Raw genomic sequence first — 27,476 nt, 5'->3', positions numbered from 1 at the left:
GTTTGGCTGGCAGACAGGGTGAGCTCTCGGACAGTTGGGGACTTGACTGTCCTAAGGTAGTGAAATGACATGAAATGACAGCCTCCCTTTCACACTTTACCCATTACATTTTAAAACCTCTTTTCCACTGCAATGGCTAAGAGGGAGATTCATAAATGGAGGAAGGGAGGATAATATCAGACATGTTTGATAAGTGAACAATGAAAACTTCCCCCAATGTAAAGAATGTATAGCACCCTGGACCACCCTGGAGGGCCTGGCAGTCCTCTCACGTGGATCCGGGTGTCGCCATCTTCCCGAATGTTCTACAGCAAGACACCACCCCACTGTGTTTGTCTGACTGGCCCCAAGCGATACTGAGGTGGTGAGCAGCCGTCATCTTTTTCCTTGCCCCAGTGCAGTCTCCGCAGGGTAGGTGTGACAGGTCTGGGTGTGGGCTGATATATGAGGCTTTACTATTGATTTCAACATGCAGACTTCCATGTATTGTTTTGTAATGTTGCCCCACCCTCATTCAATTTATATAAAAGCAAAATAAAAGAAAGGTCCAACAGCAAAGATCAGACACAGCTGAATCAGAAGTCAGGATAGGTGGTTTGAATCAGTTCAGCATTTGACCATCGGCGTCCGGGACATAAGGTGAAGTCTGCTGCTGAGCTCAGTGTTGCTTTAGTTTTGATTTTACAGTAAGCCACATTTTCTTCTTTTCTCCCTTTATTCATAGTTCTATTTTTTCTTATTCTCTTTCTTACCTTTCTTTTGGTAGGTTTGTATTAAGCCACAGACAACGGTGGGCATTGACAGTGAAGACACGTAGTACCTTAACTCTCCACAAGTGGGAAGGGTTAATCTGGAATAGGACCAGCGAGATGGCTTCCCGAAACCTGCTGAAGAACCCCAGCGCTACCGGTGAGTACTAGGGTTAAGGACGTTTCTCTGCATGTATTGCCATATGTAAAAAAAAAAAAAAAAAAATTATTACTGTAAAAAAAAAAGTGCTTCAGCATTTACCTTTTCTTGCTGCATAATTTAGTCAACCCTGCCACATTATTTGGTGCTCCCTAGCCGCATAATGCCAGTGGCCCTACCTATGAGATTACATGTCCTTCTAATAGCATTTATATAGAGCCTTTTTACCCATGATGATTCGTTGAAGCACTTTACGTTGGGCAGCACGCTGCTCTGGGAGGCCAAGGTTAGTGGTTAATTAATTGGTAATTGGGTTGATCTTGTTTTTTAAAATCATACCATTCCATGCATATACGTATTCCAGTTTCCTGTGTGGTGGATTACATGAATAGGAGTTAGGCATGCTCATTGTGGGGTTGGGGTAAAATGTGTGGGGGGGGGCTCTGGGGTATGTGCAGGGCACAAGTCTTCAAAAACAGAAGTGGGGGGACTATCCAAGTTTGGCAGTATGCAAGTGAGATCATGGTGCGTGCCATCAGTGCAGCATCACAAGAACTGGTATCAATAACTCATGACCTCTTAGGAAATTACATCACAATAAGTGATATCAGATCTTAACACCTCACACATATGTTTAGCAGGTCTATCATGAGTACATTTGCGTGCATTACGAGGTTTAACAAATTAGATTTTGCATTGTGGTTGTGTTTTAGAAGTGACACAACCCGATGCAAAATCTGGGCCTCAAGGTATACATTTTTTAAAACTGCCACAAAGAAATTGGCAACAAGGAGAAACATGGTAGTAAATCTCTGATGCTTAATTGGTTGCAAAGCCTACATTTTAAAATATCTTGTGGGATTAAGGTACCTGCTGCAGAGATCTTTGTGTGCAGTCAGGGACCAATAATATTGGTAAGAGGTTAACACATTTGCTGGAGAGATCTGGGTTTCATCTAGCCACAAAGTTGAATGAAAGTAGCATAGAGGGTTAAGTACTTCCTGAAAAGTACATCATCTATCATGCAGATGACAGATTTGTATTTTATTTAGCTAAGTAGGCTGGTTACTGATTTTAACACAGATATCCTTTTGCAACTTGCAGTTCATAATTTGTGATCCTTCTAATCTTGCAACGTGAGCTAGAAGGACATGTGGCTCCTATACCTTGTAACCCTCACTTGTTTTATGTAAAACATCATGTAGATTGATTTACACACATATGATTTATTGTCAATGTATGATGTGTACATGTGCTGTAAAGTGCTCTGACAAACTGCACTGGGACGAGTTGCGCTATAAAATAAATAAAATAAAATAATTATATTTAAAATTGTTATTTGTGAAAATACTGGGACAAATTAATACAGATGACATTCCTACAGTGCATGCATATCTCTTATTTACAGGGACTGAACAAAGTCAAAACTATGCCTCTCTTAAGTACTAGTGAAGTAATAAAATAGTAACAAGTTGTGTGCCTTTGTTTCCAATGGCAGCTGGCAGGGAATGGGGATGGTGAGGCGGGTGGTTTGAAAAAAAACAAAAGAAAAGAAAAACCACTTACCTCTTTATGCTCCTGTCTCTCCTCAGTCATTGCTTCTCTTCCTGACGAGTCCAGGAATCACACAGGCTCCCTTAAGCCAATCACGACGCTGCTGTCACCATGACAGTAGCGTCATGATTGGTCTGAGCGCCATGGTTCGTGCTTAGAGAGGGACTGGGAGCCTGTGCATGTTCTCCACCCAGGCTGGGTATTACAGCCTGGTTGAGAACATGCTATGTGCGTATGACTATGTGGCCAGCCCAAGACGATGATGTTATTATCAACTTATTTTTCCTGTTTCCACTGCTCTTAGCGGAGGAGCCCCCCCAGTTTATTTCCCCGAACATGCGTATTTGTAAAGCGTACGTTCACCCTTAGATATCTTGGTGCTGAATAACAGATGTTTCCTGTTACCCAACTCAATGGTACTCATTTTATCAACCTCAGATGGATGAAAGGCTATGTAGACCCACCGAGATTTGAGCCTGTGACCATGAAATTGAGCACAGGCCCCTGCAGTGGACTCATTAGTCCACTGACCCACCAGACCCCTTCCATTGTATTTGCATCTATGTGTGAGGTTCTCGATATCTCCCAGGCAGGCTATTCAAAAACAATTAGGCCTACTGGCCCCTTAACTTTGGCCTTTGTTTAGTACCTGGCTGGAATTAAGTGATGCGCAAGCGGATGACAGACGGAGTGCTGAACAAATCAAACATTCACCCCCAGTCAAGAGATCTGGGTTAAACTCATTGTTTTTTTGCTCACCATGCCACCCCAGTTTGGACCCAGCCATATGCAAATCAGTCTTGACCCAGATCTCTTGACTGGGGGGGAAAGTTTGATTTGTTCAGCATTCCGTCCATCATTTGTTTGCACAGCATGGCTGGAATTTAGGGCCACTTGTACGACGAAAACATTTTGTGAGTTCCCATTTGTGACTTTTTGTGACTCGCAATTAGGAACTCGCAAAATGCGATGTACTACAGCGCCTGAGACACTGTTTGCGATTCCCGGTAGGGTTACAATTTACCTGCCTCATCAACATTCATGAGACAGATCGTAATTTTCGACTCATTGGGAATGCCTGTAATCACTGGGATCGAGGCATGCTGGGGTCAGCAGACCACCATGCCTGTAATTGCTTTTTAAATAAAGCATTTTTTTTTATTGAAATACAGCCCATTTTAAAATGGGAAAACGGAATGCATTTCAAAAATAAAAATGAAAAGCTACCTTTTCATTTATTAAGAGTAGGCAGTGGTCTGTGGGACCAGTGCCTGCTCTTAAAACATGTTGGTGTCCACATTCACAAAGGGAAAGGGCCCCTTGAGGACCGCTTCCCGTTTGCGAATGAGTTATCACCTCTTTCACGGAGTCGGTACAATATGAATGTTTTGCAACAGCATTCCGATTACAAAACATTAAAAAATGCCCTTATTTTGTGAGTCTGAAATAGGCTACTAACTCGCAAAATAGGGTTAGTGCATGCCAAACAACTCTTTAGTGGCCGCAAACAGCCTGATTCTCTGTTTGCAACTGCTAAAACATGTCGTATATGTGGCCCTTCAAATATTCAATCCCCCTTGCTGCCTGCATGTTGCTGCTCAGAACGAAGGCAGATAACATGCAGGCACTGAGGAATGTGTCCTGGTGTGGAAACTTACAACGGGACCGGTTCTGCATATTTCAGTGGAGCCCAACTTCTTGGCAGGGTGGACGGCGTCCACCCTGTGAAAATAGTGGGTTGACACCATCTACCCATGTGTACCCCGACTTGTGCCCTGGGTATTTGCTACATATATGACTTTAAAAGAAGACGAGATAATTTTTTAACATTTTGGAATGAAACAAGGACAATTAGCAAAAATACAAGTGACTTTCTGGTTCAATGACTGCGGATCAGTCAATCAATAACCTGTGCAAAAAAAATTAAAAAATAATTAACTTTCGAAACATAATTTCCTTTGGGAAACAAACAAGTAGTGAATAGGACCGAGCCAGTGATCTGCAGATCACATATAGATCTCTTCTGCAAACACTTAACTCACTAAGCACTTTTACTGACCAGCTCTCATTAATCTGCCAACATCCGCTCTCCTGGATCTGAGGTGGGTTTGATGAGTGCCTGGCATTTTGGGAGTGCTAATCTACTTTTTGAGGTAAAACCCCTACTTTTCTTTTTTGGGGGATAATTCTTTATTAAGATTTTACATTACACAGTGAGTGCAGTATACTTGTCAATATAAAAAAACCTACTTTTCAAGAGTAAATGAGCCCGGTTTATCAAAGACTGACATTGAAAGGATAGGGCTCGCTTTAGGAGGACAGGGTTCTGGCTCCTGCATAAGGCTTACAGGCAGATTGCTATATCTGCAGCTGAGGGCTTTTTAGAATTGTCAGCTTTTCATTCATGGTAAGGGTAGAACCTGGAATAGGGACAACAGGGGGCAGCGAAGGGAGTGGAGTTGGCATTGATTAGATCAAAGCTTAGTCATGATATTGTCACCTATTATCAGTATAGATGTATCCAAAAACCTCAGTATTATGAAGGATTGTTGTATATCATATTTAAAAAGGTACCACTTGCTGTGCTGTCTCCCATGCATTTATTTTGGGATACCATAGGCAGCCTTTGTAAAGTTATATTCCCTGGATTCTGAATATATTCAGATTTTTTTTTAACACTGTCACTCTCCTAATACGTTTTAAAGCTACATGTGCTTCTTAACTGCCCAAAAAACATAGGAGGGACTGAGTGGTATTGCCAAAACACTTTGTAAAGTTTCAGTTTTGATCACAGTTACTGTCGAAGAGTATTTTTTCAAATATAATTTTGCGACCGATTTCCCAAATTATGAAGAGAAGTCTGACTCACCCAATGTAAAAATATCGGTATGGTTTCAATAAATGCTTCTGGCTCACTCTGCCTTTAAAAGTATCCCCAACAGTCTTTGGGGTTGAATATTATTGTAATTTGGTGACAGAGCTGTCCACCTTACCTCACATCCCTCTCTTACAAGATTGTCAGTACATAGGGTTTTGTCCCATGAACATATACTTCTGGCCATAGATCTGAGCTCGAGATCTCTCCATGTTACTGTACCAACCATTTCTGTAAAGGGACATTTTTAAATTGAGTTGATTCAATTTTGTTTTCAACATAAAAAAGTGGCTCTTTAACACCAGCCCCCAGTAAGGCAGAGATGTTTTGCTCTAAGTGCAGGTGTTTGTCTATCCTTTGACCAGGGCATCAAATTCTTCCGAAATGTATCCTCGTGAGCTTCAATACCCTACATGAACAACATATTATTTAATACAATCATAATTAATTTTCATGTTCTTTGAAGATACCCTTGGTGTGAGTTGGAAACAACCTAATGTTCATAAACAACCTCTGCTTTCCGCATCTTCTAAAGGAACTATAGCCCTAATTTAGAGTTTGGCACTAAGTGTGATTGAACACACTAGCTGTTATTTGTGATGGAGTACCCTATCTGCCAAACTCTCAGCCTGTGCACCCTACTTAAAGGTTCAGGACTATCAACTTTCTGTTGGTGGTGGCCCTTGAAGGAAAGCTTTCCCTGACGACCTGTCAAAGTGTAGGCTGTCGGAGTAAGAGCATTACAGTGGACAACCTAATTAGGGCTGTCAGTCTAATATCCTTGTTTCTGTCAGTCACCGCCAGGCGAACCAGGGCCGGACTGGGAACCCAAAGCAGCCCTGGCAATTTTGTCAGACGGGCTCCCACCCCCAGAGGGGGAGGGGTTAGCATTAAGCACTACTGTTAAACAAAACCGGCCCCCAGCACTGCTGCTTTTGTTACTGAGACCCGATATTGCAGCTGCACTGCAAAACCGTCCCGCAGTAAAAAAACTGGCCCCCAATGCTCCAAAACCGGCCCCCACCCTCCCAGCCTCCTGGGCAAACGCCTGATGCCTACTACAGCCATTCTGGCACTGAGAACTGAAAATGTCTGGCAGTGATATCCAAATTTGAAAGTTCGCTGTCTGTCAGGATGACAGAGGCAATGTCCAGCTGCGGCACCCTGACAGACAGAGTTCTGGAAAAAATATTAAATATGTTACCTGATTTCTGGCGTTTTGTAGCATTAATCTTTTTCTTGTGAGGCCGATTTCGAACACCAGTCATAATTAATATTTGTAGTGCATTTTATTTTTCACCCATTCTCTTTGTAATAACCTGCTCTATATTGGTTTGAAGTTGTAAACCATTTCAAGTTGATTATAGAAGCACAGAGTTAGCAGTTATCGGAAAAGTAGTATTTGGATGTCATTAATTGATGGGACAGATGTTGCTTGTATGATAGTTTTAAAATACAATCACTTTAGAAGTAGATGTGCTATTTCTGAGAGCTCCCCTATCATGCCTACCCTAACTGGAGGTTCATGATAAAGTGGGGAAAATTAGTGCTTGTCAATGTTGCCTACACAATCTTTCCATAGTGCAGAACTTTGGATCATATGAAGGGGAGGTGTGGTCAGTACTGAACGAGAGCGAGCCCATGTCTGGAAAACCTGAAATGCAGCCTACTATTAAAAGATGTTAACACCCCCGCCCTACTGTTAAGTGAAAACTGGAGTGGCAGTAAGTACACTCACCTCTCATCACAGAAATGGACTGGTACCTCTTTAGAGAAGGTTGTGCAAGGACATACTCTTACTTGGTTCTTCTCAGAAAATGTAGCCTATAGCAGGAGCCCTTTTCTTGGATTCTCTTTCTCACCTACTATCTGAACTTTTATGTGCCCTTTATCATGTTATCGTATTGTTGGTTGAAGGCCTCTTTTCTTTTGTCATTCGGGGGTGAAGGATGGGATTTAGTTCCTCAACCTGGTACTTATCAATTGGGTTCTCTGTAAGTAGACTTTCTATTGGATAGCAATTCCTTCCAGACTCAGTCCTCTTCCTGCATGAACCATTCCTCCAAATGTATGACTAGGCCCTTTTCCCAATAAACCAATAACTTGGTCTAAAGCTCCCATTCACTACTGAGGTTGATTCATAGTAGTTGCTCAGTAGGTGCTCTTTTAGCTGATTGGGGTCTAGATTAATTGTAGCCTTATGTTTTGGGTTAAGGTAAGGAATAGAGTTAGGTTTATGGATGGGAATAGAGATACTTTTTTATTATTAGGGTATAGGGTAAGTTCATCCTTAGTATTAGGACTTAGCTTAGTTTTGGGTTTAGGTAAAATGTAGGGCTAGACTTAATGCTTGGACTAACTAACAAAGTTTGTGTCAGCCCTCATTACTAGGGGTGGGAGAAATTATATATTTTTCATCTACGGATCGAAATTAGAGTTGCTCCGCTGGTGAGAGTGAAAGCCCAACACAGTTGCTTTAAGGAGCTCGAGGTGCCAGATATTATACTTACCTTAATGATAATAGCATTTAGGTCAAAATAGAGCCTAGATCCCTGACATTGCTCTTAAAAGCAACTCCCCCAGCAGGAAACCCTGTTTGCACCTCCTGCTTGCAGGGTCCTCCTGGTGCTCTAGCAAGCAGGCGGAACATACTGGCTTCACTGCTGGGGAATTTAATTTCATGCAGTCGAAGGAGCCAGGCAGTGCAATTTAGTTTAATGCAATTATTATTAACTACTGCATTGCCTGCTCCCTGACACATGTGGGCAGCACAAGAAGTCCCCTTTCTGTGCCTTCCTTGCTTTGCGGAATGAAGAATTCTTGTGCTCCCTTTTAGTAAATTGGGGGCAGGCAGATGTAAAACAAATGAAAATGGGTGGAAGTTCTTCGGTGTTTCGAATCCACTTACCATGGATTGAAAAACAAGGATTTCTCCCAACTCTGCTCATTATGAATTTGCCTCATTATGACTTGTCCAGAAGTGTGTACTAGGAATGGCATATAGCTTTGCACAATGAAAAATATTCTGGTCCTTCTGAGCTTGAAAATACTGGCCCACAAATACCCTGGACACAAGACTTGGACCCAAAGAGGACCAGGTGGGACAACCAGCGGCTGTTGTGCCCAACCTGTGCTTGCCCTGCTGTATGGGGGGAGCAGTAGAGCACCCCTCATCTCTGTCCTTTACTCCTAGCCATCCCACCAGTCCATAAAGCAAACCAAAAACAAAGCCCCTAGATCCATTTAATACCTGTTCTAAGCAGATGGTGAATGATGAATGATTCTGTGATCTGGCTATTATTTTCCATGGTTGGAATAAAACGCACAGTTTTGGACCATAAACTCCTGGGGCAAAGTAGTATTCTCCATTCCCCAGAAGATAGCACATTCCCTATTATTTGGTGTATGGAAGTGGTTCGGAATTGGAGATTCTGGCTGACAGTAAGCCCACATCAGATACCAACCCTTTTGTAATGAGGCCCTTAGTGCAGTATATAGGGTTACATTTAAATGCTTGGAAATGTGAGGTGTAGGGTTAGATTATATATTGTACTGCTAGTGTTGTGTAGTTCCTAATAATACATAGGATCTGTACGTTTAGACAACATAAACTAAGGGATTGGTGTCCAGACTGATTCCAGACACCCCTGATGGATATATTCACCTTCAGATCAGCTAGCTCACAGTGCCACTAAAAGCCCCCTAACTTCACCAAGGAGCAAATGGTCTCTGGCAACTATCAAACATGACAACCCAGGATTGTGGAAACAGTGCTTTTCGCTCAGTCAATCGTGCTCAGTTAGTCTCAGAGAGATATACAGAACAAACGATGGGGACATTTTTCAATAAGCATTTATTGAACCAGCGTCATTCTAGTATAAACCATATTTGCTACGACAATCACAGAGTAAATTAAAGGTAGAATTCTACCATGGTGCTAAAACAGTAAATATATGCAGGCATGTCGATACATGACAGTAATCAAGCGTACTCCTACAATGCAAACCCTAAGTGTACCTAGCATGAATGTTGGGTGTAAAGCCAAGAATCCCCTATGAAAGAGCCCACCCCCTTACCTGATGCTAGAGAATGAAGGACCCTGTCTTGGTATCAAGTTGGACACCCCACAAGGGATGTCAGACCTCTGCGTGCTGGAGCTTCTGCAGGCCGGGACCTCAGCATCTATTGTCAGCTGGAAAGCTTCTCCTCTGGTTCCCCAGTGAAGATGTGGTTCTTTTATACCCACAAAATACACTCAAATGTTCTACCTAGATATGTAATGGCTTGCCATTATGTATAGTGGAGTCGTTGTTCAAGGATGATGTTAGAGGTGACTTATGTACAGAGTTATTATACAGAAGATGGTAATCCTGCTGTGTATGTCCTGGGCAAAGAGATTAAGATATGATACTAGGACTCCTCATGCAAAATAAATGAGGCCAGTTTCGGAGAAAACGGATCAACATTTTTTCAGCACATAACTAGATAAAAGGTCAGTGCCAGAACCGTTATGTATTGAAAGGTAGGGCGAATGTAGGTAAAAGGTCATATTGCTACCTAGGCTTATATTGGTGAACATTGGGGTTCATAAGACCAGCCAACGCCAACCAAACATTGACATCAACATCTTCTCACACGCTGATGACACAAAACTCAGTGTCACTCTCAGACATAACCGACAATACCAGGGACAGGTTCACTGCCTGCTTGACCAATGTCACTGCCTGGATGAAGTGCACTGTCTCAAGCTGTACACCGACAGGACAGAAGTAGGGATCTTTGAAAATAACACATCACCCTGGAACGCCACATGGTGGCTTACTGACCCGCTACCTAGACATCATCACTGACGATAAACTGGACATTTCCTCACAAGTCAATGCCTTCACAGCCGCAGGCTTCCACACCCTGAAGCTGCTGAAGATGGTCTTAAAATGGCATCCAAGCATTACCAGAAAACCCGTTACCCACACCTTCATCAAACTGGACTACGGGAACACCCTGTATGCTGGAATCACCAAGCCGTTTACCAGAAGACTGCAGACCATATAAAAAAACGCAGCCAGACTCACCCCGCAACTTTCTTCCCAGGCCTCAACTCACACCACATCTGCAAGAGCTCCAGTGGCTTCCTATACACAAGTGCACCCAGTTCAACTCTTCACACACATATTCAAAGCTCTACCCATCACAGGACCGGACTACTTAACACCTTAGCCGCGGTAGAATTTACCGCGGTGCGCTGAGTTTTTTTAAAACCCACGTTACATGACGAGCTCAGCACGTCATGAGTGTGCGAGAGGTGTACCTCATGACGAGCTGAGCTCGTCATGATCGTCGAAGGTGTTAGTCACTTCTCCCTCCACCGACTTGCCAGACCTCAGCTCAGACATACTTCCTCTCGCACATACCCCACACAATCACAGAAATAAAGCACGGAGGTCAAGCCTTTTCATCCATCCTGCCTAAAGCATGGCATGATCTCCCACCACACATCAGAGCCCCCTCCTCCTCTCTTTTTTTAATTCTACAAGGACCTGAACATGTGGCTCTTTGAGTAACCCGCCCTCACACCTGTTAAGCACCAGGATAATCTCATGGGTGAAAGTGCACTATACGCGTAACATAATTTAAGGCTAGTGTACACATTCTTATACATAATTTATTCAACATAGTCATATTCTCAGTAGTGAGTGTGATACCCCTGTGAGACTCAGGTAAAAAAACACGCTCGGATGTAATTGTATGATTAATGACAGATTTTTGTTGTTAAGCATTTGCTGTTCAGCTTTTCAGATTCGCTTTTGTTTTTCTTGCTTTAAAATCATAATATATCATCACTTTTGCACCAGTGTTCTCTGAAAAAGGTTATCCAATAAAAAAGTATCACGTCCTGAAATATTTTAATAGTTTTATTTAAGGTAGTCATTTTAGCTTCAATAATCTAGTATTTTCCTTCTCTTGACGACTTTTTGCAGAGGAATTTTGTCACTGGGAGCTTGAAAACGATGGAGACGGATGGGCAATTGTTGATTTGGAAGGCAGCTGTGGTGCAGTAGCGTCTCATGCATTTGCTTCTTCATATGGGTAATTGAACAAAGCGCCGATATGCTGAGCTGTTTTCAGGCATCACCTGACAGCTGCCTTAAATATTGCACTTTTATTTTTTGGCTATGGCTATGGCCTGATGATGGCCAAGCATAACACTAAAGGCCCTACAGTGTTTAAAATGTTAACCCTATTTTCATGACTTGTGTTCCTATCCTTCGTTTTAGGTTTGCATTTGTTTAATTTTTTTGCAAAGGTTACAAAACATGAACTCTCACCTACATCCACTGGCCGGTGAGGTGAAACATGGGGACAGGGTGCAGAAAAATGGGAGGGGGGGATAGGGAGGAGTAAAGGTGTTTTCAGGTCTAACAATCCTGCGGGGGTGAAAGAATGAGGGTAAGCATGAGGGCGATGTCCAGAGGGGGTAGTGCTGGTTGACGGTTTCCTGCCGCATTGAGCATGAGGGGGAACAACGTTTCCAACGCAACTTTTACAACACACTTCCATTACAACAAAACTTTTACAACGCAACATCCATTACAACGCATGTCATTACAACGCAACCATTACAACGCATGACACTACAACGCATACCATTACAACGCTTACCATTACAACACATATCATTACAACACATAGTACCCCTACACTATCCAACACTTACCCTACGGTTGCACCCCCTGGAGTTAGAATAGTAATTTTAACCCCTACACTATCCAACACCTACCCTACTGTTGCACCCCCTGGAGTTAGAATAGTAATTTTTACCCCTACACTATCCAACACCTACCCTACTGTTGCACCCCCCTGGAGTTAGAATAGTAATTTTTACCCCTATACTATCCAATACTTACAAATTATGCATTGTAATGGTATGCGTTGTAAAGGTAGTATGCGTTGTAATGGAAAGCGTTGTAATGGTAGTTTATGGAAATTCGTTGTAATGGCATGCCTTGTAATGGAATGCGTTGTAATGGATGTTGCATTGTAAAAAATGCATTGTAATGGCATGCGTTGTAAAAGTATGCGTTGTAACGACATACAACCGCCGTGAGTCAAAGCACTCATAAGTGGGCCGGGTAAGACAGCTCCCAGAAGCCTCGTGTGAGGACCTGTATGCATGGGCCCCATGTCCAATTGGGGTAGCTTGTGTTCTATGGATGGTGTTAATGTTTCCGTGCCAAGTAGCTTTCAGAGTTTGTGTAGCCAGTCAACCTGGGTTGATGTTGTGTCTGTGACCCTCTTTGACAAATTGACTTGCTTGGCCACACTAAGCGATAAGGACATTGCTTTCCTTGCTGCAGAGCGCAATGAGTAGATCAAGGCTTTAGGTAGCTCTAATAGTATGTACTAGGGAATTTGGATGTGCCTGTCCCATACATCTCATTAATGTCTTTCAACACGTTGGGCCATTACAATTTTAGTTTGGGGCAGTGCCATAGGACTGGGAAGGTCTGCATTATGTAGAGGATCTTTAGGAGGAGGGTCATTTTGATCATAGCTATCCTACCCAACCAGGAGATGGTGCCACCCCTCCAGATTTAATAATAGTAATAATACTGCCATTTGTAGAGCGCGAACAGCTACCTCTGAAGAGGTGTCCCGGCGCTATAGCAACAGTTGGCGCACAAAGACATGCGGCGTTCAGAGAGTCCAGGAGATTAATCTTGATTAAAAAGCCATGTTTTAACTGCTTTCCTAAATTGTGTTTTGGCACAGGGCGTTGGGCAAGGCATTCCAAATCATGGATGCCCTGAACGTGAAAGATCTGCCACCCATCCATGCTTTTCGGGGGCGCATAGCAGGTTCTGAGAGCTAGACCTGAGTAGTCGAGACTGCTTGTACGTGCCTAGCCATAGCTTCAAATAACTGGGGCTGTCTCAATGGAACATGTTTGATCAATCTTGTATATCAGACCAAGTGGACGCTAGCAACTCAGTATAGCCATGTACTGCTGTTTAATCAATTGATTATTGTATTTCGAGACCCAATCACAGAACCTTTTGAGTGGCCTAAGGGAAAGGGAAGAGGCGCTCGAGCTGGGCCTTATCACTCTGGAGAATAGTACGGTTGAGGGCCTGTGACTTTCATATGTTGACTTTGAAAACAGACACTCTTTCAAAGGCTTCAAGTTCTTGCAGGAGCGGTGGTAAGGAGGTTTGTGGATGGGTAAGGGCAATCATAAAATCATACACATGAAGTGCAATTTTATGCTTCTGACGGCCCATGATGATGCCCTTGATTTGGGGGTTCATGCATATCCTTTAACATAAGGTTTCCATGTAGAGGACAAATAAGAGAGGGGACAGGGGTATCCCTGTCTCGTGCCTTGTGGTGTGTCGAATGGCTGCAAGGTCAGCTCTTCAACTCTCACCTTAGCCATGGGCTTGGCATAACTGCACCATATTCACTTCCAGAATCTGGTACTGGCCTTCACTGTCCAGTACCCATTGGAGAAAGGGCCATGCTATCAAATGCTTTCCCCGAATCTATGAACAGCAAGTGTGCAGGGTTCCAGGAGCATCTTACTTTATCTATAAGAGTCAGGAATCATTTTGTATTATCAATACAGCACCTTTAGGTATGAAGCAAGCTTGGTCCGGATGACCAACCCCATGCATGTAGGGGCCAAGATGACTTGCTAAACTGCAGGTAAAGATCTTGGCATCGACAGTTAGAAAAGAGATGGGCCTATACGATGAACTTAGAGTGGGATCTTTTCCGGGTTTGGGAATAACTGTGATGGTTTCCTCCCTCATTTTGTTACTGAATGTGCCTGTTTCACTAAAGGAATTAGAGAGGATGTTAATGACAGGTGCCAGTTGGGTGGCAAATAGCTTTTAGAAGCAAGATTGAATCTGTCTTGCCCTGGTGCCTTGCTCATCTGGAGTCTTAATATAGACGCGAGGACTTCGTCCTCTTGTAGATTCTTTTCCAGTTGGAGGGTGTCTTCCTCTGGGATATGCACAGTGGTCACCTGGGACAGGTAATTTGTGGTGTCCATGGAGCTTCTGTTGAGTACAAGTCGAGAAGCATTCAAATTCCTGCGCTAATGTTATGTCATTGTGTGAGTTTTGTCCCCGTGGTTCCCAAATTGCGGCTACTCTCTGCCTGTGTGTTTGGGCCATCTACTGGTGAGCGAGTGGTTGTCCATCTTTAATCCCCTCTGCGTAATACTTTTGTTTGGTGCAGAGGATAGCGTATTCCGCTTTGGCCATATACAAAGCACTCTATGCTGACGATATTTTGATATTCTCCACAGATATACGCTCAGCTTTTCCAGCAATCATTAAACTGGCCTTAGAGTTCGGGGAAATATCTGGTTACGAAGTTAATGCCTCAAAGACCGAGGTAATGGTCTGGAATGATGGAGATTGCGAGATGGGGTTTCAACTCTCATCTAGTCTGAGATATTTGGGCCTAAACATTATTAAAGATATTAACAAACTAGCTACAATCAATTTTTCAGCCGTTGCTAGGGAATGCCGTTTACTCATGCAGTCTTGGACATATCTTCCACTATCTCTGCTGGGTCGGGTTAATTTGGTTAAAATGACTATTCTGCCGAAGTTATCTTTTCTTTTTAATACCATTCCTCTTTTTTTTGATTCTGTAGGTGTTTCTAAGTTACAGGGAGATATAACGTCTTTCATTTGGGCAAAACATATCCCAAGGATTGCCTGGAAAAAGCTTAGGTGCAGGAGGGAAAAAGGGGGGTTGCTGCCCCTGACTTGCAAACATATGCGTGGACGTTCCAACTGAGCCATGCTCGAATGTTATTAAAGATGCCGACAGGTCAAGGGGTGGGCTATATGTTTTCAGCCATGCATAGGGGGGAAGCAGCAGCACAGTCAGGTTTTCTATTTAAGTTCGGAAACCCAAAGTTCTTTAAAAAAATCAAATTGAAGGTTCTGCAGGGGATGGCAAGAGTATGGTGCAAGGTGAGGAATCTGACAAAACTGGGATATTTTTCTAGTAGAACCCCATTATGGGGTTCCCCGGGGAACCCTGGATGGCTGGAAGATAGTTTAGCTGCACCCTTGCGAGATGGTGGGCTTGAGACATGGGGAGACATCTTTGTGGAGGGTAATTTATTACCTTGGGAAACCCTAAAAGATAAAACAGGATCTAATCTCTCTAAATTTAAATACATCCAGATAGCCAGTTGGGCACAGTCCCATTCTATGCAGGCTTTAGGTCGAAGGGGAGCTCCAGTTGGAGGTGGCAACCAACTGGAAACTTTACATTTGGACAAGCCACCAGGCAAAAAAGAAATATCGCTGTGGTACAATCTGATACTAGAGGAGTCTGAAGGGGAATTCCAACTACCCGAGCTGTTGTGGGGCTCCTCTTTAGCCTGTAGCAATATGGTAGATTTATGGTCCTTCTCATTCAGGGTCTTATGGGACATTGTGAAACCCGCATGGTTGCGCAGGAATCATCTGTACACGCTTCACAGAGCATACTATTCTCCAAATAGGTTGGCAAAATTTGTTCAAGGTTCCTCTGTGGCATGTGCTAGATGCAGCTTAGTAAATGCCAATGATGCCTATATGTTCTTTCAATGCCCCTCTATCAGTGCTGTTTGGGACGCCATTAGTAAAGTACTTACATCATCTATGGGCCAGCAAATCTCGATCGATCTTCCTCTAGCAATTATGGGAGTAATGGATGAAGTGCGGACTCCTGCGAAAAATCTACTCTTTTACTCAATTTTATTGGCTAGGAGAGAAATCTGCAAAAAGTGGAAAGATCACCATCCACCTACATTCTCAGATTGGAGAGCGTCAGTTCTACAAGTATCCAAACTTGACTTGGTCAGAACCGGGAACCGGAATAAAAGGGCTTTTTGGCATATGCTTAAATGGAATTAACTAACCGGGGATTTTTTTTTTTCTTTCTTTTTTTTTTTTTCCCCGGTCCAATGATTAAGCTGCTGTGGTGTTCACCCTCAGTACGTGCTTGGCTCAGGGTCGGCTCCCTAGCTACAATGGCAGCACTTTCCACGTTTTTATTGGATTCAATGTATGGGTCGTGAATGGCTCTTGTATGCTGAAGGGTGTTGGTACAGGAAGATCGCGTAAGCTCTACCAGTAGTATACTGAGGCAGTATCTGAGTCCATTGGTACCTGTCATCTTTGAAACCATGGTGGAAAATGAGGACAAAAAAACAACAAAAAAAAGATCTTGGCATCGACAGTTAGAAAAGAGATGGGCCTATACGATGAACTTAGAGTGGGATCTTTTCCGGGTTTGGGAATCACTGTGATGGTTTCCTCCCTCATTTTGTTGCTGAATGTGCCTGTTTCACTAAAGGAATTATAGAGGAGGTTAATGACGGGTGCCAGTTGGGTGGCAAATAGCTTTTAGAAGCAAGATTGAATCTGTCTTGCCCTGGTGCCTCGCTCATCTGGAGTCTTAATATAGACGCGAGGACTTCGTCCTCTTGTAGATTCTTTTCCAGTTGGAGGGTGTCGTCCTCCGGGATATGCACAGTGGTCACCTGGGACAGGTAATTTGTGGTGTCCATAGAGCTTCTGTTGAGTACAAGTCGAGAAGCATTCAAATTCCTGCGCTAATGTTATGTCATTGTGTGAGTTTTGTCCCTGTGGTTCCCAAATTGCGGATACTCTCTGCCTGTGTGTTTGGGCCATCTACCGGTGAGCGAGTGGTTGTCCATCTTTAATCCCCTCTGCGTAATACTTTTGTTTGGTGCAGAGGATAGCGTATTCCGCTTTGGCCATATACAAAGCCTTAAACTGTTTTCTATCCAGTGTTATTTGCCTCTTCACTCTATGGGTGCCCCATTGTTTGTGGACCTCCTTAAAGTCTTTCACCTGTTTTTCTAGGGTGGTGCATTTGTCCTTCCTGTCCTTGTTGAGTCTTGCGGAAATGGCTATGAAGTTACCTCCAAGGACAGATTTTAGGGTGTTCCTGAGAAGGGACATAGAGGTGCCTGGTGCTTCAGTAGTACAGAGGAAAGTGTGGAGGACCTCTTTGACTGCTTTTAGGGTCCAATTGTGCACTAACAGTTTGGGGTTAAGATGCCAAGTCTGATGAGACATGAGTGAGCTAGGAATACTCAGAGTGATTGAGAAAGGAGAGTAGTCAGACAGTGCAGCGGCCACTATTTCTACCTGGGCAGCAGTCACCGCAAAGCTGAAGGACATAAAAAAGTAGTCTATCCTGGCTTAGCTTTCATGGGATGCAGAGAAAAAGGTAAAATCCTTCTCAGTTGGATTTTGAGATCACCACACATCCAAGAAGCCCCCCTCCTGAGGTCATTGAAGGCCTTCAGAAATGTAGGTACCTGTTTGTCCCGCTCAGTATGCTGAATTGCCTAGAAGTGTATCATGGACAATGTTGAAGTCACCTCCTCTTAGTATGTCCTCGTCCGGTTAGTCGGCGTATGCTCTAGGGCATTGAGGATGAATTCCTCTTGGTGATCATTGGGGGCATAGATGGTGGCTACAGTAAAGGTTTGCATGTATATCAAGAGTCTCAATAAAAGAAGACTGTCTGGTAATTCTGCTTGATCTGAAGAACTTGGTCCTGGAAGTGCAAGGCGAGTAGGATTGCCACTCCTGCCTTTTTCCCCGTCCGGAAAAGAAGTATTGCCGGTCGATGCTTCCAATCACATTTGGAGTCTCTAAGCATTGAGAGTTGTGCTAGTCTCTTTGCCTGAGCGTTGGGACAGCAAACATTGAAACTCAGGAGTTTGACCAGGTGTTTATAGATAGAGGTGTTTTTGCTGTTGGATTGGAGGGGAAGCGAGCAGTCAGCAAACTCAAATGGACAGTCAGGACAGTCCACCTAAGGGCTGCGCAATCTGTCAAGCAACCAGGTGTTCAAAGAAGCCTAAGGAGTGTTATCGGAGAAACAAGGGCACTCATCCTCTCCCACCATGACAGCCAGAAGAACTGTGTGAAAAGAGATAATTTAGTTGGCGAGCAAGTACTGATGGACATGAAGTGAGTGAAGGAAGCTCCGTCATCCCTATATATCTGTAAAGCGGAGTTTGTTGGCAGATGTGATTAATCCCCAGGCCTCTGACCCAGCGGGGGGTCTGCACTGCAGGTGCCACAAGCATGCCAACCATGAGGTGTGAAATCTGCACCCAGAGTCACTATGTGGAGTCTTGGTCTGAAGAGGGTCCCTAGTGTTGGAGCTGCTGAAGCAGGGCTGATTGCTCTCTGTGGTTCTCTGCCGCTGAGCATTTACCTGTTTTCTTCTGGGATGGGTGGTGGGTTCTCACACTGGTGCCTGGGTGGGCCGATGAGTCTTGAGGCACTGGGGGCTGCACACCCTCCTCCCACACAGCCTCCAGACCCAGGATCAACTGTTCTTCTTCCATAGTGGGATCATGTGTGTCTCTTTATAACAAATGAAGATTGGGCAAAAATGATGGTCCCACATGTATCTTACTCCTTTCTCCTTCTCATGTAAGGCTTAAGTGAGCAGCGGCATTGCCGTGTTATCAGGGTCAAGTCATGATACTGCCATACTTTTGTCCCTTCGAAGACGATCGAGCTCTGATCCCACACTGCTGATGATGGCTTTTACTTACGGTAGTGGTGTACACTTGTTAAGATGTCCTATGGGGTGCAGCCAGTGCTTTTGAAGGTCGACCCACTGTATCCGTGTGGTTAAGGACAATACACTTCTTACTGAGTTACAGCAGAATTTGATGAAAGAGATGGATCTTGTAATTCCCTAGGTCCCTAGAGTCAGCTTGGAGGGGGAACTCCTTTAATTATAATGTTTGAGTGATAGGATCTATTTTCAAGGTCTTCCAGGTTAAACTATAATTCCACATTATCATCCCGCAGCTCTAGCGATTCGTGTTGGTGATCGTGAAGTTCTTCTTCCCTTGCATCGCAGGCTTGCCTCAGGGTGGCCACCAAGTGGCTGATCTCCACCACATCTTTTTTTGATTTCTTTGATATCTACATTCTCTTCTCCATGTAAGGCAACGATACCGCTCCAGAGTGTGCCAAAGATGGTCTCCATGTAGGAGTGCATGAGCAGGGCATCGCCCTCCAAGGTGGTCTACATCTGTTGCCTCACAGGATGCCAGCAGGGCAGGTGAGGTGTCCATAGGATGGTCGAGTTTCTTGACAGAGGGTTTGGTGACCATATCTTTCAATATAGTGTCTTTCTTGCATTGGTGTGGTCCCATGTCAGTGCTGGGGTCCTCCTTTAGCACGGCCAGAAGCTATAGCATACATCAACCGGCAGGCCTCCTTAGAGGTTTAGCAATGATGCTGTCTAGACCAGTGTCAGCAGGGGTATTGCAGTCCTGATGGCAGACCGAGGGGCTTCATCCAGCACACCCTGACACAGGCCCCTATTGTAAGCTTTACAGTCTACTGCAAAAACGTGTGTGTGGGGGGGGGGGGGAGGGGCGGCTGCCACGCGTAGCAGCTTTTGCCTCATTGGTCCTGCTGACCTCTCACCCCTGGCTCTCCTTGCTTCTGCTCTCACCTTTATCTCATGCATTTAGCCCCACCCACCGCCAACAAGGAAGGGGAAAGCAATGTCTCTGACTGTGGTGTCCCACAGCTGGTGCGACCTGCCAGCTGATTCCGGCCCCTCCCAGGTGCGAAGGGGGTCGTCTGCTATTGTGGCCATCAGGGGGTGGCCCAGTCAGTTTCAGGGTGCCAGTGGCTACACCACTGTATTTCACCCTGGTGGGGCCTCCAGAGTCTTTGGCTCGTGGGGGCCACCACAACCTAGTAGGTGGTTCAGCCGGCAAGCCCAGCGGCTCTGTAGCTAGCAATTTGCCCTGTCAGGGACTCTCCGTCCCTTGGTGCTGGTCCCGTAAGCTTCCTCAGAAACGGAGTCTGTGCGGCCGTAGGTGGCTCTAGTGACTTCATCAGGTAACAGGTGAGGGGCTCAGCTCACGCATCGGGCTTCAGCTGGCACAGCCTGGCAGGCCACTCAATTTGCAGGCCCGCAGCAAACTTCATCTTGCCTCCCAGCTGCCGATGCACATCTCTAGCATTTGGTGCTCCCCATCAGTTCACCCCAGTGTAGGGGCCAGGGAGTGCACTAGCAACCATCCATGTGCCGCCCCGCTGAAATCCACGGCCAGATATGCAGACGACCAGTCAAATCCACCAGGTACTGGATTCTGCTGACAGAGCTCCAGAGAAAGGCTCCTACTTGGATGCCATCTTGGGCACCCCCCCTTATCTTTCATTTTAAAAATACTTTTTTGAAATAATGCACTCTTTTCCACTACCAATCCTGCTAGAAGGTACTTTTACCACTCTTTCCATGCAAACAAGTTTTGTTATCCCTGAATCTCCTTTCTCTGGCTCTGTACATGCTGAGGGCGCTTTATAGTTGCTTTAAGGCACAATTCATAGTTACTTGAGATAACTGTAATCGATGAATTTCATTGATTTGTTAGTTGTTTTTTTTCGCAGTGTTTTATATAGCGCAAACTTGACCCGAACTGAATCAGGTATCAGAGCGCTTTACATTGCAGCAGTTACTTTACATGAGGACACACATTCATTTTTGTTAGGCACGGGGAGATTAAGTAATTTGCCCAGAATCACAGGATGTTTGGCGTCGTTACCAAGACTCGAACCCAGATCCCCATGTCCGAGGTCGAGCGCCTTAGCCGTTATGCATTATGTTCTAAATTGACATTTTCCCCGAACTATAAAGTCCCTTTAACCTTTTTTTTCAGTGCACATATGTACATCTATATTATCCAGTGGCGGTCACCACTTTTTAACTTGCTAATAACTGTGGCACTGTTTAAGAAATTTGCACAAAACTTTCCAAAAAATATCTCATCCACCTCTGCTCCTGGGAAGGTTTTCGGGTGATCAGTCAAAGGTGGGTCAAGAAAAAATGAGGTGGGCGGTCTCAAAATGTGTTTTCCCCTTGCAATTTAATCAGGAAAATTCAACACAGCCACCGCGTGATTTTGTGCAAATCCAGTCCTTAGTTTTTGAGAAATAAACTTTAATAATATATTTATATATCATGTTTCAGAGGAGCCAACAGGTCTAACGATGAGATCGAATTGGCTGTCACCACATCAACAAAGATGTGGTGGCAGCCATTTTAGAACTCAGGTACTCAGTCTCCTGTCCTAAAAAATGAATAAATACACATAGGGGGCGGGGTGGTCCAAGTAAATATTTTTTATATTTTTAGTTGTACCCTGGATCCCTTTTCAGATGTAAGCCCCTTGGGTGAGCCGTGGTCCAGGGGGTGGCACAGTTAGTTTTTTAGGGGAGGGAAGACATACAGAACTCTCCAAGCTTCAGAGAGGTCACGAGACCCCTGCCCTAGGGACACTTCTATATGGGAAGGGGGCTTCCCACAAAAAGGCTAGCCAAAGGACTCCGTCGCCCAGGGCCCAAACAAAGCAGTGTCCTGAGGATCCAATTCCCTAGGATACTGCTGTTCGCTGCCCAGGAGAGTGTGGGCAGGGAATACTAATTTACTTCTTTGAAACAAGAAGCCCTATTCAGCCTGCATGCTATAAATCTCAGACTAAGTAACTCAAGGGGCCATACCTCATATTGGCTCACCAAGCGGCCAGATCAAGCCAGTGCTGCGTTACTGGTCCGGACATGCCTTAAGACATACAAACAGAAATGTGCACAGGGTACAACACGTAAAGAAAATATGTGTGAGAGCAAGGAAAGTACCTCACGGACGTGACACCCGAGGGGGTTCCCGGTCTGTAAATGGCCGGTCTACCCACTTCTCATCATCGGTTACTTTGCTTGCTGGGAGGATGAAAAAAGTGCAAGAAGCATGTGCACAAAACAGAATAGAGAGACAAAGAGGGAGTGTACAAATACACTACCTAGTAGGACAGGGAAAAGTGTTCAGGAAAAGATTGACAAGTACCTACACCCAACACCAACAAACGTAAGATATAAAATAGTGAAGTTTGGCTGGCTGAATCGATTTTATTCTGGTGCTGCCAAACTTCACTCCTTAAAAATGGTTAAATTGATACCATTCAATGTTATGACTGGGCCGACATGTTTCATTGCCTTGTCATTGGCAATTTCGTCAGGGCAAATGGTTGGGTCTCTATTCTTAATCCTCCATTTTTCATATGGGAACCTGTGCACACACATACATTTAAAACAACAGAACACAGCAGTGGTAAGGTGGTGAGTCAATAGAGGTCTGTACACATATCACACTCAAGCCAATGGCAGCAGCTCGCTGCAATTACCTTATGCTCGCAAATGCTGGATATACCGTCGAGCATCAGAAGGACGGCGTGTCAAAAGATCACGAATCCGTCTTGGGGACTCCTCAATGTGAGTCACCTATATAAAAACATATAACAATCTAGTTTCATGCATCATGATGTCCACAGTGCTATTCGATATTACAGGATACTCGTGGGGCAAAAAGGTTCCTAAAGCGTGCCATCAAGTTAACCGGCGGTAACGACTGTCACAATTAGATGCACACCAAGGTAACAGATGACAATATGTTACTGGCGTCATCAGATCGGTAAAGTAAAGTAAAAATGTGCAACCTGGTGGGGGGATAAGTCGTCTGAAAGTTTAACTACTCGTTTAACCCATAGCCACGCAGGGATTCCGCTTACCTGCCAGGTTTGTGAAGTTATTAGGAGGAAAGAAACGCTCACCGCTCTAGGTAACTGCCCGAGCGGGGGTGCCTACCAGTACCGGTGTTAAGTCTTAGCAAATGGGCCGGGACAGAGTGCAACCGCGCCCGGCTTCCACATACCGCTGCCGAGTCCCTCCGGCGCTTCCGACGTCTCACAATCCAAGCCTGGATTGGGACGCGGAAGTACCCCGGCTGGGGCTCCGCCCATCACGTAACGTGGCGGCCATCTTTAGAAAGGAATGAAGTCAGACTCTGTAATCACCTAACTTTATTCATATAGCGCGAATAGCAATGAACATGGGACCTTATATTCAGAGTCTTGCTAAAAGCCCTGGGTTATTCAAGCCAATCGGGTGTGCCAGCGATGGAAAGGACAAGCGCCGAAAAACCTGGCATCAAACCATCCAGAGCAAGGAGTGATAAGGGAACAGTCTGTGGGGTCTCAACTCGTGTCATGGACTGGGGCAGGGGGGATTTGCGATGATCCCAAAGTTACTAATACTGTCAGACAACCCAATTTCAATACAGGTTTCTTGGAGAAAAATGCCCGAAACAGTATATCATGATCAAGCAAAGCCTTGGATCACATAATGATGGAATGCTTATTAAAGGGGGCCACATATATGTTGTTGGCAAGATAGCCCCGGTGTCTAACGTCTGCTCACTTTGTTCCATTCAATAGAATCGTTAAGACCTTCTTTATCTGCCTTCTCTAAATAGATCCATCGTGCTTCCTTCCTCGCAAGTATTGCATCTAGGTTGTGTGTGTTGCCCACCACCTTCTCCAATACTGTCCATTGTAAATCACTCTGCCCATGATTTTTTTCAGTGAAGTGCTGAACCAAACGTGTGGTAAGTTTCCTGGCTCGAATGGTGCTGAGATGCTCCTGAATACGCACTTTCACTTTACGTGTGGTGAGACCTATATACTGTAACCCACAACTGCAAGTTATTCTATAAATAACGTGTGTAGTGTTGCGGTTACTGAATTTGGTCAGGTACCATGTCTTGCCATTGTGTAGTGTGATCTCTTTAGTAGCGGTGGTCAGTGGGCACACAGAGCACCCACCGCAAGGGTAGTGACCCGCCGGAATGGTCTTAATTTCTGGACTGATAGTCGTATTCCTCGTATGTACCAACTTGTCACGCAGGTTGGCTGCCCTTTTGAATGCGAAACGAGGAACTGGCATCTTGTCGTTAGGAGTGTCCAATATGATCCAATGTCTACGGATAATCTGTCTTATTTTTGTGGACAGTGGGTCAAAAGTGGTCACAACAGGTAAGCACGGATGATTGATTTTTACATTACGTTCGAGCAGGGCATCGCGTGGGGTATTCAGAGCCCTCTTGCGTGCATGTTTGATGACTCTATTTGGGTACTGCCTCTGCTTTAGTCTGTCGACCAGACCAGCGGACTGATCTACATATGCCTCAGTAGTGGAGCAGTTCCTGCGGTATCGAAGAAACTGACCTACCGGCAGGTTATCTCTGAGGGAGCGTGGATGGAATGAGTGGTAATGTAAGAGGGAGTTTCTGTCCGTGTCTTTTTGATGGACCGTGGTGGCCAGCTTGTTTTCCTCCACTGATATATCCACATCCAGATATACTGCCTTACAGTTGCTGATTGACCATGTAAAGCGTAGGCTTTCATCTGCTTGATTCAGCCAGTCAAGAAATAGACGTAACCGGTCCTCTGTACCTGTCCAGATACAGAGGACATCATCTATATATCGTCTCCATTCCTGGATGTTACTTAGGAACGGATTGGAGGGATGGTAAATCACATTCTCCTCAAACTGGCCCACATAAATGCAGGCCAGGCTAGGAGCAAATGTAGCCCCCATAGATGTCCCAGACGTCTGTAAGTACAGTTGTCCCTTGTACTCAAAGAAGTTCCTCGTGAGAGCTAACTCTATACATTGGAGGACAAATGACACAGGTGTGTCATAGAACCATTCCATCGCCTCCAGAGCTCTAGCTGCTGCCACCAGCGTAGCGCCCTGGGGGATGCTGGTGTATAATGATTCGATATCGATCGTGACCAATAGTTGGTTCGTAGGGTCAAAAGTCATGTCCTTCAAGATGTTCAAGATATCTGTGGTGTCCTGCACATATGATTTCTGAGTGATGACTGCTTCTCTAAGAAAAAAATCAGAAAATTGAGACAGGGGTTCGAGAATTGATTGTATACCAGATACGATCGGACGTCCTGGCGGAGGGCGCTGTAGCTTATGAATCTTCGGCAAGATGTAGAATGCCGGAACGCGAGGATTTACATTAATAATGAAATCGGCCTCCTTGGTGGTAACCCATTTCTTGGATATCGCATCTGCCACCAGATTTTTGATGGTACTAGCGAGTTCCTGGGAGGGGTCGCGCATAATGGGGCTGTAGTTGGTACGGACGGATAGAAGTCTAAGTACCTCCGTCTCGTAGTCGGCGGTGTTAAGCACGACCACCGCCCCACCCTTATCCGCTGGCTTGATGGTGATCGCCGAATTCAGTTGTAATGCTTTTACGGCTTGCCAGTCTTCTCTGGTCATATTATGGCCCTGATGGAGATGTGTTTGCTGTTCAAGAGCCTCTACTTCGTGTAAAACTCGTTGCTCAAACACCGCAACCTCGGGGCCCAAAGCTGAAACTGGGGGACAGAACGTGGAAGGGCGGTGTAAATTAGTATCGAACAATGATAGCGGGGTCTGCTCTTTATCATGGAAGAATTTTGCAGTTTGATCTTCCGCATCATTTCAGATAACTCAGTTCTACAGAGAAATGGATCATGCTGGGGTGTGGGCACAAATCCAAGTCCCTTATTTAATACTCCCTTTTCAGTGGTCGTGAGTGTGTAGCTAGATAAATTAACTACGATGTCATTCTCAGGGACTTGGATAGGTGTTTCTGGCTCTATCACTTCTGAAATGTGCGACCCCTGCTCCGTGTCACACTGGGTGAAAAGGTCTGCCATGTTGGTGGTGTTTTGCCCCTGCCTCTGCCTCTCTGGGCCTGACCACCTCCTCCTCGATGGCCTCCCGAGCCCTGACCTAAAAAAGCTCGCAATAATGCTCCTAGGTCGTCTTCAGGTTTGCCACCTGTAGCAAAGTTGACCCGGTTGCCAGTGGAGGTAGTGGGACGATCTGTTGCCTCCTCGTCTTCGCTGCTGGTGTTGTCGAATTGCCAGTTGTTAGGTGTGCGTCTGTATCCCTGCTGACCACCTCGATTGGCTTGTTGTCTACCCCTCCTGGACTGATATTGGCCCCTGGGTTGTTCTTGTGGTCTCTTGTAGTACTCGTCCTCTGTATATGGGAAAGCCCACTTATGAGTATGCCGTTCTAGATTCTTTTTAAGGCCTGTTATTTTCTGATTAACCATATAGGCTTTGTAATCGGCCAGGTCACTTTACTAATTTACTTCCCTGCCAGCACTCCCCCGGCCATGGAACACAACTTTGCTCCTGCCTGGGGGGACCACAGAAAGAAGCTGCTCCCACCCTGGTGGGAGCAAAGGAATGAAGCATGCTCCCTGTGGCACCCAGGATTGCAGCTGGCTGTAAAGCCAGCATGGTCCTTAGGGCCTTAGGGCTCCCTCCCGAGAAGTCAATGTCATATAAAGTTTGGGTGTCCTGGGTGGGACCAGGACACACAAAAATGACTTAAAATGACACCTTTTATATTGTTACATGTCATAGTCGGTGTTTGGAAGCCCAACGCCATGCTGTGCATGGCCTTCTGCTGTGCGATGTGGGGGGTGGGCACCATGCTCATCACCCAACTTCACACCATGCACGGTAATGCGCATCTTACTTTACGTGAAAACCCCAAAAGATTAAGGTGACGTTCTAGTTAGGAATTGTAATGATGTCTTACTTTACCTTGAAACAAACCTTAGAAATTTACTGAAAAAAATCAAAGGTTAAAGGGGCGTTATAGTTAGGTGAAAATGTCAGTTAAAACAGAACATAACATGTGTATTTGTAAAGTGCACGTTCCTCCTGACGAGGCATTTTGGCGCTGAATAACAGATGTCTATTGTTACCCAACTCAATTGTACTCATCTTATCTACTTCAGATGGATGAAAGGCTGAGTAGACCTGCCGGGATTTGAACCTGTGACCATGAGGTTGAACACAAACCCCTGCAGTGGATGCATTAGTCCACTGAGCGACCAGACCCGACATTTTAAGCTCGCAAAATCACAGACATTAATATTTATAGCTATCTCAAGTAACTATAGCTTGTGCCCTAAAGTAACTATAATTCGCTCCCTTGCCATGCACTGGTAATTACCTCACATATTACATCACTCATGAAATTTTCTATGGCCTTAGTGATAACATCACTGCAGCATCTGAAATTACATCATTGATGACCACACTGTACATGGCGGGGTACACAAGTTTTCATTAAGAGTTAAGCCTTGAGGGACCATTAAGAAACTAGGGGGCATATTACCAACAACTAGCGGT

At 44.8% G+C, this 27,476-nt stretch overlaps 1 protein-coding gene across 1 annotated transcript in view; it reads left to right on the top strand.

Moving 5' to 3' along the window:
- The first annotated feature begins 520 nt into the window (after positions 1 to 520).
- LOC144783112 (F-box only protein 2-like) overlaps positions 521 to 27,476 on the top strand; it is a 74,770-nt gene continuing 47,814 nt past the window's right edge. Inside the window, exons 1-3 of the mRNA XM_078662259.1 lie at positions 521 to 639; positions 767 to 909; positions 11,317 to 11,425. Of these exons, the coding sequence (XP_078518385.1) occupies positions 870 to 909; positions 11,317 to 11,425 (149 nt within the window). The 5' untranslated portion in view covers positions 521 to 639; positions 767 to 869. The remainder of the gene's footprint in view (positions 640 to 766; positions 910 to 11,316; positions 11,426 to 27,476) is intronic.

This window comes from Lissotriton helveticus, chromosome 9, assembly GCF_964261635.1.
Source record: "Lissotriton helveticus chromosome 9, aLisHel1.1, whole genome shotgun sequence".
Classification (NCBI taxonomy): domain Eukaryota; kingdom Metazoa; phylum Chordata; class Amphibia; order Caudata; family Salamandridae; genus Lissotriton; species Lissotriton helveticus.
This window is presented reverse-complemented; position numbering and strand designations above follow the sequence as displayed.